This window comes from Hippichthys cyanospilos, chromosome 15 (genome assembly GCF_059441005.1).
Source record: "Hippichthys cyanospilos isolate Australia breed blue-spotted pipefish chromosome 15, RoL_Hcya_1.0, whole genome shotgun sequence".
In the NCBI taxonomy this organism is placed as follows: Eukaryota; Metazoa; Chordata; class Actinopteri; order Syngnathiformes; family Syngnathidae; genus Hippichthys; species Hippichthys cyanospilos.
In genome coordinates, this window is record NC_142383.1 from 17976768 (window position 1) to 17995900 (window position 19133).

At 44.4% G+C, this 19133-nt stretch overlaps 1 protein-coding gene and 1 long non-coding RNA gene across 3 annotated transcripts; both read left to right on the forward strand.

Annotated features, from left to right (window-relative positions):
- The first annotated feature begins 522 nt into the window (after positions 1-522).
- On the forward strand, positions 523-5477 carry LOC148412059 (uncharacterized). Its single transcript, XR_015867922.1, has 3 exons — positions 523-906; positions 3418-3474; positions 4987-5477. It is a non-coding gene; the product is annotated as an uncharacterized LOC148412059 (long non-coding RNA).
- A 5-nt stretch (positions 5478-5482) lies between these two features.
- Positions 5483-18793, forward strand: lhx5 (LIM homeobox 5). Of its 2 annotated transcripts, XM_088434596.1 has the most exons (6): positions 5483-5771; positions 7895-8136; positions 9024-9031; positions 9169-9462; positions 13232-13397; positions 15279-18793. In XM_088434596.1, the coding sequence occupies exons 1-6, from the start codon at positions 5599-5601 to the stop codon at positions 15617-15619; spliced, it is 1224 nt and encodes a 407-aa protein (XP_088290722.1). In that variant the 5' UTR covers positions 5483-5598; the 3' UTR covers positions 15620-18793. The 2 variants fall into 2 exon arrangements, with proteins under 2 accessions (XP_088290722.1, XP_088290721.1); XM_088434595.1 differs by lacking the exon at positions 9024-9031 and having other exon boundaries at positions 7895-8118; positions 9179-9462; positions 15279-18792.
- The last annotated feature ends 340 nt before the right edge of the window (positions 18794-19133 follow it).

Sequence of the window (19133 nt, forward strand, 5' to 3'; positions counted from 1 at the left end):
TAGAACGGTCAGTTGTAAAATATTGATGGCAGCCCTCGTGCAAAATATCCTGCAAATATCGCTTATTTGCAGATGGTTGAAGGGCAAGAATCGGCCAACCGATCGATCAAATCAAAGAGGACACAAGGGAGCTGAAATTTCACCCGGATGTTGACAACATGACAAATTTCAACATGGCGCGACCACCAAGTTATCATTCGAATGGCTAGTGGCTAAAATGCCGCCGGAACCATGCGAAAGAAAACGTCCGAAAAAGGGTCCAAAAACGGCAAACGTTGCGTTTAAAAGTTAAGGCCTCGCCCACCCCGAGCCCCTTTTCCTCGTTGAAATGAGTGGCAAATATAAATGGCGGCGACCGCTCCGACAAAGCCTCGCGCTCGCTCGGGGGCTCGGCCCAAGCGGCGCCTCCGGCGTCTTCGCCTCGGAAGCGCTCCTGATTGGGGCGCTAACGAGGGAGCGGGGTGGCGCCGCGCGGCGCCGCGCCTCGCCGCTATCAGCGCGCGTGCGACGCGCAGGCCTTGAATATTTATGTGTTTTTCGGCGAGGTCGACCGCCTCCGGCGGGGATGGAGGCGAGCGAGGGGAGGAGGAGGAGGAGGAGGCGGGAAAGAGAGAGTCCCTCAGGCGTGTCCGGGTTCTGATGGCTCCCCTGACAAGCTCCCGTGTAATGGCCTCCCCCCCAGCCCCGAACGGCGCCCGCCAGCCCTTCCTCCCGCTCCCTCTCTGAGTGCTGTGAAATTGCCGGCCGGCGCTCTACAGCTGAGGACTCGCAGGAGACAAACGGCCTTTTAATTCAGAGCGCGGAGAGGTGACGGCGAGGGAGGCCCCGGGGGAGGGCTACCAATCAGACATCCATCACGCTAACCTCTCCCTTGGGAGCGGCCCCGCCGAAAGAGGTGCCCTCAAGGTGCTCGCCCACGTGCACGAGCGCCGGCCGCGCACGCCGACGTCTTTATGCTAGCCGCCGCCAAGCGCCTGCGTGCCGCCGCGCCGCGCCGCTCGGGTGACGTCCCGCCGCCATTCGGACAAAAGACGCCTCGGTCTTGTTCGGAACCCAGTCCCGAGTAGACGCCCCGATATTTCCTTTATTTATTTATTTATTTATTTAAAACCATCCTAAAATAGGGTCAAATTGACCCAAATAGTGATTGGATACAATTTTGGGACAAAATCTGGGTTATTTTAACAATCCCACAAATGAAAAAGAAGCCGATTTTTGTCTACTACTTTGTCCATTTACAATTTCCTGGGTTGTTTGGTACTAAACCATCCAAACATGAGGTCCAACTGACCCAAGTAGTGGTCGGGTCCAATTTTTGGCCGAAATTTGGCTTGTTTTAAATCGTAAATGATCCCAAACGTGAAAAATAACCCGATTTTGGTCAGGACAGACCCACTACTTGGGTTAGTTTGGCTTGTTTTGCGCAAAACCTCCCAGATAAAAGCTCAAGTATTCGGTCGGTCCAATTTTGGCCAAATTTTTTTAACTTTTTAAAAAATCCCAGAAAATAAATCACACAATTTTGGTCAGGACCGGTCATGCGCGCCATTTCCTGGGTTCCTTAGCCCCGCCCCCTTCCGTCGCGTCAAACCCGGCGCTAACGCCGCCACTCAAGTCAATGGTCTGAAGTTTTAGCTTCTGATAAGCGGCACATACTTTATCCCGAGAGTTAACGTTCCGCTCACAATCGCGCGAATTAAAACATTACACCGCTCCAAATTTTTACGGCAGGGACAATTTTTTGGCATTTTGCGGGCTCGCCCGGCAGCCTGCGCGTGTTTCATTACGATCATCGACCCGACGGTGCTCTTTTATTTCCGAAAGCCTCCGGTGGCGTTCTCCTCTCTTTCTTTTTAAGTGCTGCAACTTTCCCAGGCGTCGAATCGGCGGCCTCTCATCGATCGCCATAAAAGCGGAATGGGGCCGACTTGACGTTTGGGGGCCCCGAGCTTCCCTTCAGATACAAGTGCAGGCGTGGCGTCCTTGAAAGAGGACGGAAACAAAATATCCCTGTGTCTCCTAGGACCAGCAAACACCTCAATGTGAACTTTTTTTTGTTTGTTTATTTTTTTGGGGGTAGAAACCGAGCTGTCAGTCAAAAACCAAAGCGAGCCTCCGTTCTCGGTATTGAAAAGTGGTGTCCTCGGTTCTGGCGAGGGCGGAACCTACCCCGAGGCGGCTTTTTATACTTTGGTGCGTTTTTTGACTCGTACCGGTACGACTACGCACAAAAAAGTTTCTGAGACGTAAATATTTATTTTTGACACTGGCTCAAATTGACCCAAAATGTTATTGCTCTTCCGGATGTAACACATGGGTATAAATTAGATATTGAATATGTTACTTTGTGCTTAGGTTCCCGAAACAGAGTTTTTGACACTTTTGGATACACACACCTCCGGGTCATATTGACCCAGTGACTTTGTCGCAGAGGAATCACTGATTAAACAATATATTGGCTTTGGATTGGATACATTTCAAACACTTTTTGTTGAATAAAATTGACCCGGGTCAAAATGACCCAAGAATATCATTACAATATTTTGTTAGTTAAAAAAAATAATAATAAAAATCCGGAAATTTAAGTTAATTACACATGATTCCGTGTCAAAATGACCCAAGAATATCATTATGATATTTTGTTAGTTTAAAAATAAAAATTAAAAATCCGGAATTTTAAGATAATTATACATGATACCGGGTCAAAATGACCCAAGAATATCATTACGATATTTTGTTAGTTTAAAAATCCGGAAATTTAAGATAATTACACATGATTCCAGGTCAAAATGACCCAAGAATATTGTTACGATATTTTGTTAGTTTAAAAAACAAATCTGGAAATTTAGGATGATTACACATGATGCCGGGTCAAAATGACCCAAGAATATTGTTACAATATTTTGTTAGTATAAATAAGTCTGGAAATTTAGGCTAATTACATAAGATACCGGGTCAAATTGACCCAGGATCTTATCAATATTTCTGAGAAACAAACATAGAAAAAAAACCTACAAAAAAAAACTTTTTCACATTCATGGATACAAATACCTCCGGGTCATGATGACCCGGAGAAATCATTGCTGTTCTTTGGGAATGAACATGAAGCACTTTTTAAAACAGAATTATGGATTTGGTTCATACGCATTTCGGACACGTTTGGGTGACTTAATCCACACCCGGGTCAAAGTGACCCAGGGACTTTATCACTGTTTCTGGTAAACAAACATAACAGAGTGTTTATTCAAATCGCTAACAATTTTCAACCCCAAAAAAATCCACGAGAAGATTCCTCATTCTCCTGAATTTGCAAATCTCTTTTTTTTCTTCGTTTTATTAGCTGCATTCATGTACCGCGTGTGTTATATTAATTTTCTTCCCGCGATATTAACTTTTCTCCTCTTTCATTTTTTTTAGTCGGCGCAAGAATTACCAGCTGCCGAAATGTGACTGCCGTGACCTCCAGGAATGAATGTAATGTAATTTTTTGATACTAAACACAAAAGCAAACCTAAACATATTGATTTTTTTTTTCCCGCACATGCAGGTCTTTATTTGGCTTGTTTTATCACACTCTTAACCCTGTCAGACTTCAAGGAAATACATGAAGGCTCTCGCTGATGTTTTCATTCCAGTTGTAACATAATGAAGTCGTTTTCAAAAAGAGGGTCACGGATACATTATGTTTTGGAGCCATCCACAAGTGGAAAAAAAAAAAGTTTGCTGATTGACTTTGCTGAAAAGAAAAGAGCAGTGGAACTATATGTGAAATTTTGTTGCTGTATTTGCAATGTTTTCATTCTATTCTATGGTATTGGGTTTAAACAGTTCAGACAGCAGAGTCACAGCTATTAATATATATATATATATATATATATATATATATATATATATATATATATATATATATATATATATATATATATATATATATATATATATATATTGTTTAAAAATATACTATATTATACTCTTAATTTTATGTATTGATTAATAATCAAGCACCCTTTTCAAATTAAGAGAAAATGAATTGGAACATGACAATGTACTTTCATATGATGTCGTCATGATGAAATTTTTTGCTCTTATGTTAAATGTTTGCTCGTGTCCACCTGCCGTCTAGACCGTGATGGAAGTAAGCCAAAGCTGAAGGAAATACACACTCACACACAGAAAAAAAAAAAAGTGCAAAGCAACCCCACGCGTCCACTCTGTAAATATTGAGATTGGCCCCCGGCCTCTCCCCTTTTATTGATGAAGCTGCTGACTAATCCTTGGCATTTCCCTGTAAATAGTTTTGTGCATGTGAAAAGAGACCCCCCCCCCCCCCACTCCACCCCCCCCCCCCCCCCACCCCACCCCACCCAAACCCCAGCCACTGTGTACTGTCATGCGCTCGCTGTTGCATTAGTCCTTGTTTAGCCCCTCCTCTTTTCTGGCATTCACATTTATGTCTTTTTGTGTAACGTCTTTTTTTTCTGCGCATTAAAATTTGATAATATTAAGTAAATCTAAAGGGTGACACAAGTGTCAACTATAGTGACTGGTGTCAAAGTGTGCTTCTTGTAAACCGGTGGCACTCAACATTTTTTTCAATTCTGCAATAATAAGTGGTCTCATGTTCCAATTAATTTGCTCTCAATTCACAAATAAAAATGGACTCATTCTGTCAAGGCATTTTTTTTTATTAATTCTATTGGCTGACACTTGCAGAAACTTCAAATCTGACGTCCATGCATTCAGATAGCCCTGCGGTGTCCAAACTGCGGCCCTGGGGACATTTGCGGCCCAACGTCCACATTTTAGAGGCCTGAGACAAATACTAAAATGACCTTTTGACATGCATTTTGCTATTTAAAAAGATAATGACAATGTTTGATGGTAGCTCGCAAAATCAGCTTTGTCGCCTTTATTAGAAAATCTTCACGAATAGCATTTTTTTTTAAATAACCACATTATAGACTTTTTTTTTTTTTTTTTTTTTAGGGTCCCGCTAGCAGTTTTTGGGCCCGTTTACCCATCTTGACATGCGGGTCCACTGCGAGCTCCGGTATCCATGACAACCAAAGCCTGTCCGCGATTGGCTCCCCCTGCGAGGGAATTAAGGCGCCATTCAGCCAATGGGCTCGCGCGCGGATGCTCGCTGGCTGATGGCGGCGGCGGCGGCGACGGTGTCGAGGTGGAGGGGTGCCTTGCTTGTCCACACGGCGTGACAAGCGGCCACAGTGACGCCAAGGTGGCGAGGAGCCCGCAGGACACGCGTGGAACACCCCCCCCCCTCCCGCCAAAAAAAAAAAAACAACAACAACAAAAACATCCACGAGCACGCGCACTTTTTCTGGATATTCTTATTATGGTTTGGAGCAAGACAGGTGTGCGCGCCTGATCAGGGCACAACACCAAACCAGAAGGTGTGGATTGTGGATACAGCAGCCAGAACCGAGCCGGCACTAAGGACTTTTTTTTTTTTTTTTTTTTTTTTTTTTTCTCGGGGGGGGGGGACGGCTCAAGCGTGAGGATCCAAAACGCGGTTCGGAGCGAGGAGGCCTGCCCAGCCAGTCCAGTCCTTCGGGCGCGGGCACGCCGCGGGCCGCAGACATGATGGTCCTCTGCGCCGGCTGCGAGCGGCCCATTCTGGACCGGTTCCTGCTCAACGTGCTAGACCGGGCCTGGCACGCCAAATGCGTGCAATGCTGCGAGTGCAGCTGCAAGCTGACCGACAAGTGCTTCTCGCGGGACGGAAAGCTCTACTGCAAGGTGGACTTTTTCCGGTAGGGATGACAGTAACGGAACCGGAACACAAAAGCGCCGTTTTGCCCCCTACCCTTTTTTTTTTATCTTTAACTGCACCGTGATTTATATTTTCATTCGAATTTGCGTGTTTGTGAACGTCAGTATTTAAATAGGTGTTGAAGTTGTCAGTTTTTATTTTTATTAGTTGTTTAAGAGCGAACGATTTTAATATATAATTAGTGTTCCCTTTAAAAAAAAAAAAAAAAAACATTCGCAGAAATGTGTATTCTGACTTTAGTCATTAAAATTAGTCCCAAGCAGCTTTAAAAGACTTTATTGCAAGTTGACCTAAAAAAAGAAGAAATACTTTGAATTTGAATTAAAACTAAAGTTTTTGTATAAAAAAGGAGCTCCCATGTGCAAAATGGCATCACAGAAAAATAAACCCATCATCATTGAAAAAAATCAAATGACAATTTCAATCACCTGATTACATTTCAATTTTTTCATTTAATTAAACGCTTTCAGCTGCGTGACGACTCGGCTACAAACAAGCTCACAAAAATTTAGCTAGCAGTCTATATTTAATTCACTTGATTGCGTTCCTAATTTTAAAATGCACGCATTAACAAGCCATTAAACTCATTTTTAATATAAAATAATCAAAGCGCTTGTTAGATTTAAAAAAAAAAATCATCTTCGCGCGTTTATTCTCGTTTTCAAACAAGCTCTTAAGCCGCTTTCAAAAATAATCCTAATTACAGCAAAATGGAATATTTCAATTCACAAAATAACGTTTGCTATTTTTAAATGAATACCCCTGTGAGGTTATGTATTTATTCAAATAAGCGAAAAGCTTTTTTTTTAGGCGTCAATGCAGACATGATCTTAAAAGCGTCAAGCGTTGTGAATGGCGGCGGTGGTGGTGGTGGTGGGGGGGGGTGTTCTGGTCCCGGCGTACCTGCACGCATGCAAATGAGTTGTCCATTAGACTAATCAGGCTAATGTGGGCAATTGTTGTGCAGAGTGGACACGCCGGGCAGTGGCGTGCATGTGAAAGGTGACAGCGTGCAGTCATAGCAGGCCCCACATTAGTGTTAAAACAATAGAAAAAAAAAGAGGGGGGGGGGGGGTCTCCCCCCTAAATCAACCCCTTTCACGCATACACACTCAGGTGGCCCTCAAACAGCTGCTTTGTTTATTTTTATTTTTTTGCTGCCAGGTGATCACAATTCATGGGCTTTTTTTTTTTAAGGGGGGGGGGGGGGGGTATTGAAAGTCCTCCCACGCACGTCTCATATGGATTAAGAGAAGATTTCCACGCCTAAAATACATCCCACTCTGGGTAATCCCGTCTCATATCCTTGGCTACAATGTGCTGATTGCCACTAATATGCTTCGCCTGCCTTCATTAGCTCGCATAGGCTGGCCAAAACCCAAAAACTTTAACATTTTTATTATTATATATCGTTTTCATGCATGTCTATATGTTTGTATATGTACATATGTTTTATGTGTGTACATACGTTGAAGGGCTGATTAATTTTTACTGTACAGTGCAATTATTTTTTATTTAAAATGTAATGAGGCTGATTGAAGCGTGATTTTAAAATCAAATATTTTTCCAACAAGATTCCCTGTGAACGCGTTTTTTAGAGAAGCGTTTTCCTTTTCTACGTCAAATTAGCGACTCTCGCGCACGCACAGAGCGAAACTATTATAATTATTATATAGAAAAAAGATCCATTATCGAGTTGAACTTATTTTTGTTCGTTTGCGTTTTAGGTAGCGTTTTGTCAGCTCAAATTGCAAAAAACAAAACAAAACAAAAAAAAACACAAACAACTGAAGAAACTCATTTATTCGGTGAGAATCATAGCGTCAGTCTGTGCAGATAGTTTCACGTGCATGCATAAATAGTATTTTCAAAATGCAATATTAAAAAGACCAAAACTCCGAAGTCGCCTTGGAATTCCGCCGTTTCTTGCTTTGCCTTCGCCCGGATCCCCCCGCAAAGTTGTCCGGCGACCGTTTTCGTGGCGTTCGCATAATCCCGCTCCCCGACTTGCAAACGGCCACGCGAAGGAAGCCTAAAACCCGAAGCGATGTTGCGAAACTCTCCTCAAATGTTTCCCCTTGTGCTTTGGTGGTGGCTTTGCAGGCGGTTCGGTACCAAGTGCGCGGGGTGCCTGCAGGGCATCTCGCCCAGCGACCTGGTGCGCAAGGCGCGCAGCAAGGTGTTCCACCTCAACTGTTTCACGTGCATGGTGTGCCACAAGCAGCTGTCCACCGGCGAGGAGCTCTACGTCATCGACGAGAACAAGTTCGTGTGCAAGGACGACTACCTGAGCTCGGCCACCATCAAGGAGGTCAGCCTCAACTCAGGTACGAGCACCAGAAGAAATAATACGGGATGCTTTTTTTAACATTGTCATAAAAAGACGTTATTCTCTCCGCTCGTTTGATTTACAACCCAATTTCGCTAGGAAAATGTCGCTTTGTACCAGGCCATTTCGCGTACGTCATCAGTCTGCGACACGTCAGCGTTTACAGTAGTTGCCTTTTGGCGGGAGACGACAGTAAAACACTAGCTTAAATGCTACGACAATAAAACGCTAGCATAAATGCTACGTGGAGATGTCGAACCACTTGGTGAGTGGCGTCATTTTTTATGCTATTTGGCTAAACCAAAGATGTACTTGTGACGAGCCACAGAGTGGTCTTTTGGATAGAAAAAAATGCATTTTAGTGGTGCGTTTTAACCGATTTGAATGCCTGCGTTTCCGCTTTGTGACGTCACTATATAGATAAACAGTTTATGAAAACATAAATACCTATTTTATTTTGTTGCCATCCCGAAAAAGACGTACTTGTGACAAGCCACAGACTAGCCTTTTGGATCAAAAAAGGATATGTAAATTATTCATTTTAGTGTGTTTTAACCATTTGAAACCCCACATTTCCGCTTTAGTGACGTCATTGTACCTGTTTTGAAACGATGACTGAAAACGTATTTTTAGACGACAAATAAATTGATACATTTTTGTTGTTAACCTCGAAGGTCTGGTGAACGTCCGGGTATTTTGTGATTTATCATTTTTGTTTTTTGCACGACAAAAAAAGTACTTTTGACGACGCACTGACGCGGTTGAAAGAAAAAGTTTCATTTTTTGAAAGCCTGCGCTTCCTTTCGTGACGTCACGTCCACTCGTTTGCACACACTACGCGAAAACGATTGCGGAATCTTCATTTGTAGTCAAAAGCCAACAAATGTTCATTTTCTCCATGACGGGTCAGCGTCCATCGGAGGGTCATTTTATCGACAAGCCCCGCCCCCCACACGCAACAAAAGCGAACGAGCTGACCCTTTGCGCCGGATTTTGTGCAGAAAGACGTTTGACTTTGCTACCGGGCCACCGACGTACTAACGCAAAGAACTGCGCAGTGTCGTCGTGCACGGATCGCAGCCTGTCGCCGGACGTGGCGGACGGCGGCCTGCTGCAGGACGAGCTGAAGGAGGCGGACAACTGCACGTCGTCCGACAAGGAGACCAACAACATCGAGAACGAGGAGCAGAACTCGGGCGCCAAGCGGCGGGGCCCGCGCACCACCATCAAGGCCAAGCAGCTGGAGACCCTCAAGGCCGCCTTCGTCGCCACGCCCAAGCCCACGCGGCACATCCGGGAGCAGCTGGCCCAGGAGACCGGCCTCAACATGCGCGTCATACAGGTGCGGTTCTTCCGCTCATTATTTGTACTACTTGCCTTCCAAAATGAAAAATCTCTATATTTTCGAAAGGAGTCAAATATTGGCACTTTCTCTATTTATTCTGCTTTAGTGCCTTTGCCCACCCTAGCCCTATATTATATATTTTCATTTCATATCTATATATGTAACTCTGTGTCTACATATATAGCTGTTGAATATTGTAGTGTCAATATTGATTTTTTTTTTTGCTAAATAAGCAGGCATCATGTATTCATGGCTCATTAATTTGAACAATGCACTATTTTCATGCACATAACATATTTGAATAAGTTGCGTAGCGGCAATAATGCGCCTCAGTGCTGTTCTCTATTACGCGAGGTTGCATGTGATTTGTCAGATTCTCCTAAAAAACTTAAAATGACAATTTATAGCGTTATATATAAATGCATCCATTTTCTAGGGACGCTTATCCCCACGGGGGTCGCAGGCTTGCTCTGCTGGCTTATAGATACACTATATTTATAATGCTTTCTGTGAAAATGTTTTCACACGAAGGCCTTTCAAGACAGTGTGGTGATTAAGGGCTAAATAAATAACTAAATAAATACATGCACAAAAGCAAACAAGCTATATGTATTATTGTGTCTATACGTACGTATCGAAGGTCACACTGGTTTAAAAAAGACAATCAATAGTGAATTTTTGCTCAATTTTGATGGATTATACAAGCGGTAAAAAATATTTAGCTCAATGCTTGGAATAGGCGAATTGCAGTATCATCTACTGCACATCCACAACATTAAAAATGTCATTTTCACACGTTTTCAACGTGAAAAGTCTTTTCTTTTTGGTGTGTGTGGCGCTGACATTTTAGGTCAAAACGTCCCCACAGGCTGGGGCAATTAATTGTGTCATTTAATTAGATTTCTCTGTAGAAATTCTATAATAAGCAGTCTTTCAAAATGATGTCACCTCACTTTAATTTGCTCCTAAATGATGTATTCACTGGAGGCGTCCCCATACTTTTGCAGCGTGGCAAAAAGCAATTTCCCAGCCAATTGTTCTCCGCCCGCCGCCGCCACGTTATTTTGATGAAAACTCATTTTTTTGACCTTTGCCAAAACACATTTGAGTTTTCCTTCCACCATCTCCGTGTCTGCGGGCATTCCGTTTTTTTTTTTTGTTTGTTTTGTTTTCTCAATTAACATCTACACACCAGGCTCAATAAAAACACACAATTACAACACGATGCAACTCTGTGTGTACGTGTTTTTTTTTTTGTTTTTGAATGTTTTTTTGCCCCTCGTGTTTGTTTCAGTCACACAGCCGTGAAATTAGTCATAGGTGGTGGTCTTGTTTTAGCTGAGGGGCCACGGCACGCAAGCGGGGACCCCTCCTGCTTGTGTTTTCACGCACACACATGCGCGCGCGTGTGTGTGTGTGTGTGTGTGCACAATGTCAGAATGATTAGCGCCATCTCTGCCAAGTGTGATGTGGCTTTTTGTGCGCTGGCTGTGATTATCGCTGATTTCACAGATTTACATATGCCCCCCCCCCCACCCCCACCACTTTTTTTTTTTTTTTTTACCACCTTTGAGCTACACGCACACACAGCGTATACGTGTGTGTACGTGTATCTCCATCCATCCGTGCTTGCATCGCGCCACCATCCTCAACACCCCCCACTCACCCCTCAAATGTGTGTGTGTGCTGATCCGAGCCAAAATGGAGGCCTCGCTGCTTGTGTTAAATAGCAATGTTCCCCCAGTGTGTGTGTGTGTGTGTGCGTGTGTGTGTGTGTGTGTGTGTGTGTGTGTGTAATCTCTCTCTCGAGGGTGCAAGAGCATTTCCATAAAAATGTACCCAACACGTCGACGATTGTTCTCAATAAGCAGGTGTTGCCTCCATGTGCACCCCTGTGTGTGTGTGTGTGTGTGTGTTTTGTTAATGCGCATCACAGTTGGACTGGCTGTCTGCTGCGAACATGCATGATTGTGCTGCACAGGCCGAAACAAGACACTGTTTGCTGCTTCTGTTGTGCACAACAGGAAATGCGTTGCAGGTGACTTTTAAATGTTTTTTTTTTTTTTAAGTATTAAAATGAGTTTTGTTCAAGCAATAGCGCAAAAATGTTCCAATACGAATGTGTAAAGCACAAAGACAATGTTGTGTTTGCAGTGAGGCTCGCGTGCTTGTTTTCGGAACGCCAAAGAGATATTTGGGCACCAACAGGAAATCATTGAATCCCAAAGACGTGTTTTCACGTCTTTTCAAAGTCCAGAAATTCAATCGCGGGGACTTGTATACATTTATTTTCTTTGAAATATTTCTTTTTTTGGGGGGGCTAAAGGAAGGTTAAAAAATGCCTGCTACTAAATGAATGAAGTAATTGGTTCAATTAAGATAGTAATTGATTACTTTAAATCATAAGTATCATGAATGAATAAACTAAAAAAAAGTAATAGATTAATTTTGGACATAAATTACTACTAAAGTAACCAAAAGTAATCAATTACTATACTAACGAATGTCTTTAGTAATCAATCGATTACCTTTAGTACTAAGGTACCACATGTATTACTTTGGAGACTAAAGTACTAAAGTAACCAAAAGTAAACAATGACTATACTCATGAAATACTTTGATCATCAATCCATTAGCTTTTGTACAAAAGTACATAAGTTCTAAAGTCAATTTTTTGAACATCAAATACAATTTGGCTTACAATATTTTGCTAATATGCATTTTTTTTGTTTAAAAAAAACCCCCAAAAAATCAAAGAGAATTTAATCAACAAAATTTTTGTGAGCATCAAAGACACTTCGGTTGGATCTGCGGTGTCCAAACTCTGGATCCAGTTCCGTTGTGGGATTCCTCGCCATATTTTGCAGGTGTTTGTTGAAAACACCACGGGGCGAATACATTCCAAGTTTCCAGCTTTTCTAGCTCATTTCAACGTTTCTTTTCATGCCGTCTTATGGCTGTTGATATTTCAGAAGCAAAAAAAAAACCCAAAACGTTTTCTTCCACTTTCCGCCGTCAAGGTCTAATTTGTGAACGCGTCACTTGAATGCTTAACTAAGATCCCTTAAGTAAAACGCAGCTTGATAAATCGTCAGCGCCGATTGCTCATGCTTGGATTCTGCCTGCGGACGGCCCAAAATCTTAAATTCCCAAAACGTTTTTGACCTTTAAAGGGACCGTGTGTAAGATTTAGGCCGGTTTTCATTACGGACAGCAGGGGGTGCTGCAGGTGCTGCGTTTACCATCGTCCATAGCTACAACAAACATGGCCGCCTCCGGCGAAGTGCCCCCCCTATGTAATAAAATTTTACAATATGAGTATTTTTAAAACACGGCGTTGTTCTTTAAAGGGACAGTGTGTAAGATTTGGAGCGTTTTTCATGAAAAGGGAGTCAATGAAATGATTGTACATTTTAAAAACTTGCAGATAAATGTGTTCTTAACGATCGACGGTATGTTTTAAGTACAATCATCGGTCTAGTTATCACGAGGTGGGGGTGGCACGTCTCCGGAGGCGGCCATGTTGGTTATAGCTACAGACAATAGCAAATGCAGCACCTGCAGCACCCCCTGCTGTCCGTAGTGAAAAACGCTCAAAATCTTACGCACTATCCCTTTAAGAACACTTTCATAGACAAGTTTTTGAAATTGACATTCTTTTTTAATAAAAATCTTACACACTGTCCCTTTAAGAAGCTTTAAAAATGACTTGTAAACAAAATAGAAATGGCTCTTTTGTTAATGGCGATTGTCCTCCCGGCGCCAGGTTTGGTTCCAGAACCGAAGATCCAAGGAGCGACGGATGAAGCAGCTGAGCGCCCTGGGGGCCCGCAGACACGCCTTCTTCCGGGGCCCGAGGAGGATGCGGACCCTCGGGGGCCGGCTGGAGGATCCCGACATCTTGGGACCGGCCGCCTATGGCTACTATGGAGGTCAGTTCCGTTTCCTGTCCCAAAAAACAAAGGCAAGCAAAATGGATGCACCATTTAAAAAAAAAAAAAAAAAAAAGTCCAAACTTTTTAGCTGTTTGTCACAGCAAATGTTTCCTCGCTCATTCGGATTTTCGCATTTTTTTTTTTTTTTTTTTTTTAGATAAATGTTTGGGTTTTGGCGCCCTCTTAGCATACGGGTTTTTCCATCTTGATTATTTTCCATATCGGTTATTTCCATGGAAGGCAACGTTGTCTTCAGCCAATCAGACGAGTGCCAGATTTTCGTTTTTTTTTTTGTTAGCACCGAAGACAATTTCAAGTCTTCAATATGTCTCCACGCGCGGTGAGGACAAAACCTTCCATCTCCCGCTCTCGTCTCTCTCGCTTTCTTCACCCGCCGCTTTTCAGGCCCCTTTGTTGTGCCGCTTAGGCCCGGCTCGCTTGCCTTTATGTGTGTGTGTGTGTGTGTGTGTGTGTGTGAGAGTGTGTGTGTACCCCCCTTTCGCACACACAGCGCAATCTCAAGGTCGCTCCAACCAACAAACTGAGAGGTACATTATTCCCATTCAAACACCTTTTCAATCAAATGTTACGCTGTGACAATTAAAAAAAAAAAAAAAAAGTTTCGGTTGACGCGGGGACACGTGCGTTCTTAATATTTGGTGCCAAGCGTTTACAAACAGAGGGAAGGCTAAAAAAAAAAAAATGGACAGATCGCTCGATTGCCGGTTAGATATAGAAGAGCTCATCCTTGCGCGCGTGCTTTGATGGACGAATGGACAATGTGGACAGATGGATGGGACACGGATGAATAGGCGACGGTGGTTGGGGTAAGGAGCGGAGGGACGCGTGACGGACTGAGTGAGGAAGACGGCATCGTGGAAGTCGTCATCCGCGATGTCACCGGACTAAATTGTCAGATGGTGTCTTTGATGTCTTTGATTTGCGGTCTTTGAGGTTTTCCTTGATGTCAAAATCCGTGACAGCAACGTCATAATCAAAAACAACGCTTTGATGAAATTAGGAAAAGGATTTTATAACCACGTGATGTCATCGATTGTGGCTTTGATGTTGTGGACATCTTTGACATTATTTATCACTGACAACATCTTTGAGGTTGTATTTTGTCAAAATATTGACATTGATCAACGTCAGTCCAAAATGTCGCTCTGATTAATTTTCGAAAATACCTACTTGGTGTCTTTGATGGTCCTATTTGACATAAAAATCCTTGACAATGTCTTTGAGGTTGTCAAAATAGTTGGCGGCAGCCATAGTCAAAAATGAACGAAATGATAAAAATGCCAATGACAACCACTTGATAGTGCCTTTGGTTTCACCATCTTTGACGTTGGAAAACGGCATCTCTGAGGTTGGGGTCATCGATGGCGTCTTTGACATGGTGGCCATCTTTGAGATGATCCAAAATTACTGCCTGCATCTTTGAATTCGTTTATTGTCAAACGTCCATTCGTCTATTGACAACCGCTTGGTGTCATTGATGGTACCTTTGTCATGGCCATCTTTGACATCGTTTATCAAAACTCACTGATGTTTGAGGTTTTCTTTTGTCCAAATTATTGACGGCGGTTGTAGTAAAAATGTCATTGTGACCAAATGCCTTGGATGACCACTTGGGGTCTTTGACAGTGTCTTGGATGTCATGACCAAATTGAAGATTATTCATCAAAAATGACTGTCAGCATCTTTGAGGTTGTCTATTATCCTGCCTTCTTGGTCTTTGAGGGTGTCTCTGACGTCACCGTCATCGTATTCGCAATCGAGAATGGTTAAAAAACGTTCCTCGGCGCCTTTGAGTGAAAAGCCTCCCCGACGAGGTCGCCCCCGTGAGCACTAACGCGCGTGGTTTCTGTCCTCCAGAGTACCAAGGGGACTACTACGGACCGGGAAGCAACTACGACTTCTTCCCGCACGGGCCGCCGTCCTCGCAGGCCCAGTCCCCCGCCGAGTCCCCCTACATCCTGGGCTCGGGGCCCGGGGCCATGGAGGGCTCGGGCCACCTGCCCTCGGACGACCAAAGGTTCACGGACATGATCTCCCACGCCGAGACGCCCAGTCCCGAGCCGGGCTCCCTGCAGGCCGTGGCGGGCGAGGCCTACGGGGGCGGGCCCAGCCCCCCCTTCTCGCTGGCCAGTAACTCCAGCTACAGCGCCCCCATGTCCCACCAAGGCCCCGAGATGGGCGAGGCCGCGGCCTGGTGAAGCCGCGCGGGGACCCCGTCGCCGACCGGGGCTCGCTTTTTACCCGTAACGGACCGCTCTCCGCCGCTTACGAGTCTCCAGGCGTCCCCGCCAGCTTTCTCGGAATACCGGCCTTGAATTATTTACCGCAAAGACGTCGGTTCCGCCCTGCGCCCGCCGCCCCCCCCGAAATCGCGGCGGACGCGACACCAAAGGGACTTTTTTTTTCCTTTCCTCCCGTTCGTCTCCCGCCGTCGAAAGAGGAACGCCGCCTTGTGTAGGTGGAAGCCCGCCCGCGTCCGGGCCGTCTCGCGTGATTCGGCGCTTTCCGCGCGCCGGGGGAGTGGCGCGCGCCTCCGATGCGACGGCAGGAAAATCCACCGGGCAGCTTCCGCCCGCCCCCTTCCCCGGATTTTATTCCCAATTTTATTTCCCCGTTTTATTATAGATAAAAAATTCTCACAACACGCAGCTAACGTATATCCGGCAAATAGCAAACCCTCTGGCGCGCGCACACAATTTTTCAGGATTTGACGTCTAAAGTCGTCGCCGGTAGAGAATGAGTGATGGTCTTAAACCAGGGGTGTCAAACTCATTTTGCTTTCCCTTCCTCACCTTACTGACATACCAAAACTCTTTATTTGCTCATCCTATCGTTAGCCTGTTAGCATCGCCGCCCGAGTCGTTTTTGAATTTTCGGAAAATCGACAAAGAATAAAAGATTGCGTCTTCGGTTTGTGCGGACGACTTGACGGATGGACATTCTGCGCGGACATTTTTAGCAAGTGCATTGTTTTTTTCATGAATATTTAAATCGTAAGCTCAAAATTGATCTCGCCGTGATTACCACATGCACGCTTCCCCGTTTTTAATGGCTGCTGTATATATTTAAAAAGAATATATCCGCCAAATACTAAAGCTTACTAATGTACATTTATTCAAAAGGGATTGAGGACGGAAAGAAAAATGTCAATTTTCAAAGCAATTTCCGTCTAGTAGCGTCGACGCACTTTATTTGCTTTTGAGAGCCCCGGAAATTGATGTGGCTTTGAGTTTGACACCCATGGTTTAAAGTGTAAAAATGCAGCTAACTCCATCAGTATTATTTCAAGATCCCCTCCTGGTGTTTCCCTTCAAATGAAATTTTGAAAGGAAATGTTACAGCCAAAGCAAGTTATTTGAAACATGATAATGCTAAATTGTGACTCCTTTGCAAAAGGTTTTACGTCAGATTTTCAGAGGGTTTCTGTTATCAGCAAATGTAATTTACGTTTATGTCGCAATAATAACGGTCCTGTTTTCTTTTCAAATTAGGAGCAAATTAATTGGAACATGCGACAAACTTGCCAAATTGTGTTATCGGGACTCTTGCAAATGTGTTCAGCGGGCGCGCCAGATTTTGGGTTGTTTTCTTTTCAAAATAAGAGCAAAATTCAACGGAACAATGAATTTATGGATGGTGGAACTTTGACAAGTGTTGAGGGGCTACTTGGGAGTTTAAGAGGGTTCCTGCAGATTGCTTTTTTTTTTTTTTTGCGATTTAATACCATAGGCACAGTACAGTTTTCAAATTAAGAGCTAATTGGTTGGAACATAAAACAGCCGATTTCTGAATATTGGGATAGGGACTTTTGCAAAAGTGTCCAGGGGGTATGCAGGTATCAGCAATATCTCATTGAATGATTCTTAACGTAGTAGAAACAGTTCTGTTTTCTTTTCAAATCAAGAGCAAATGAATTAGAACGAACAAACTGGTGGTTTTGTGACTCGTGCAAAATTGGTTATGCCGGATTTTAGTAGGGTTTCTGCAGGTATCAGTAACTCTAAGTGAATGCTTTAAACGCTGTTGGAACAGTGCTGTTTTCAAATTAAGAGCTAACTGTTTGGAAAATGAAATTGTTTCTGAATGGCGATGTTATGACTTGTGCAAAATTATTCATGGAGTATGGCAGATTTTAAGTGGGTTTCTGCAGGTATCAGAACATCAGCATTTTTGCTTTTTAAGGCCTTGGCAACAGTAGCGTTTCCTTTTCAAACGAAGAGCCGGTTAATTGGAAAATTATGCAACCCATTTCTGAATGGTGGTCTTTTGCATTCGTGTTTATGGGGTACGCCGCATCATTTCTGCAGGGACCAACACGGCCATGGGAACGGTAGTTTCCTTTTCAAGTTAAGAGCGAATTAATTGGAAAATGAAACAACTGATTCCTTCATGGTGACATAACGGCTTTTTCAAAAGTGTCGACGGGCTACGCACAATTTCGGCGGAGCTTGCGCGGGTCATTTAACCCAGCGTAAAAATCGAACTAGGCAAATATTGGCAAACGGGCGCCGAGATGGAAAACAACAAACAAGCAAAGCGTCTCCGGCTAATTTGAATGAAAAGGACGCGGCCGCGCGGCGCGGCGCCTCCCCCTTCCGCGCGGCGCCTCCCCCTTCCTCGCCGGTCCCCTTTTGCGCGACGCGCCGATCATATGTTAAAACAAGGGCGCCTCCGCTTTCTCTTCCCACAGGCGGGCGGCGGCGGCGATTGTTGCGCGCCCGCGGCCGACCTTCCTTTTGTGGGCCCGCCTTTTTGGCCGGGCGCCTTTTAATGGAAATGATTTTCCAAAGCGCGCCCGAGCCATAATAGCCAATCTCCTTCAACAGCTGAGGTCTCCTGCCTCTTAAAGGGAGCCCACAAAAGAGGGGCCGCGCAACATCTGTGGCGGGCCCCCCTGCCCTCCGTACCCCCTCTTGGTCCTCCTCCCGGCCGGGCCTCCGTCGCCACCTAGTGGCGCGCCCCACCCGGAAAGAAAGGCCGGTGTCTTTTTCTGTGCCGCTGGACCGGGATGTTTTTGCCGGATGGGCGGAAGCGGATGCGCGTGTGCATGTCGGAAGGCTTGGATTATTTCCGTGTAAATAGCGCCGGTAATAAAAACTGTCTCTTACAACTTGAAACAGTTTTACGGAATATTTTTACGCCCGCCGCCGTCGAGGACAAAATGGAACCGTGACGAGTCTTCGCTGCGCTGACAAAGGATTTTTTGTTTGGTTTTTGAAATATATATATATATATACACACACACACACGATAATGCAAAATAATTCATATCGTCTGGAAACGTAACCAGTTCTTTTGTGTCCACTGTCGTGTCCCCTAGTGAGGACACCGGGACATAGTAGAGTAGCTCCACTAAGACCGAGACCCAAAAGAAGTGGACCCAAAGCAATCAAGCCTTGAGCCTCAGGCGGAAATATTCGGACTAATAGGATTTGAATTATGAATATCCCATTTCATTCCAAAGGTGAGCGTCCGCCTGGCGAGACGTCTTCAAGATTTTTCATCTGCCGGGATGGGAATGCAAAAAAAAAAAAAAAAAAGTCAATGGCCCCCCTCCCTCCCTCCCCCATGGGTCAGGTGGGTGGCTCAGGTCCGCACTCATTTTCCACCTGACTGCCTTTAATGTAAAGGCTAATGTGAGAGGAGACAGCCTGATTTGCGCACACACTCTCACACACACACACACACGGAAGGCCCAAGTCATCTTCAGCA

Bases quoted from the DNA above. Each gene is read 5' to 3' on its own strand.
- lhx5 (XM_088434596.1), top strand. From the start codon at position 5,599: ATGATGGTCCTCTGCGCCGGCTGCGAGCGGCCCATTCTGGACCGGTTC. The intron at 9,463-13,231 runs GTGCGGTTCTTC...TCCCGGCGCCAG, and splicing joins TCAACATGCGCGTCATACAG to GTTTGGTTCCAGAACCGAAG. The intron at 13,398-15,278 runs GTCAGTTCCGTT...TCTGTCCTCCAG, and splicing joins CGCCTATGGCTACTATGGAG to AGTACCAAGGGGACTACTAC.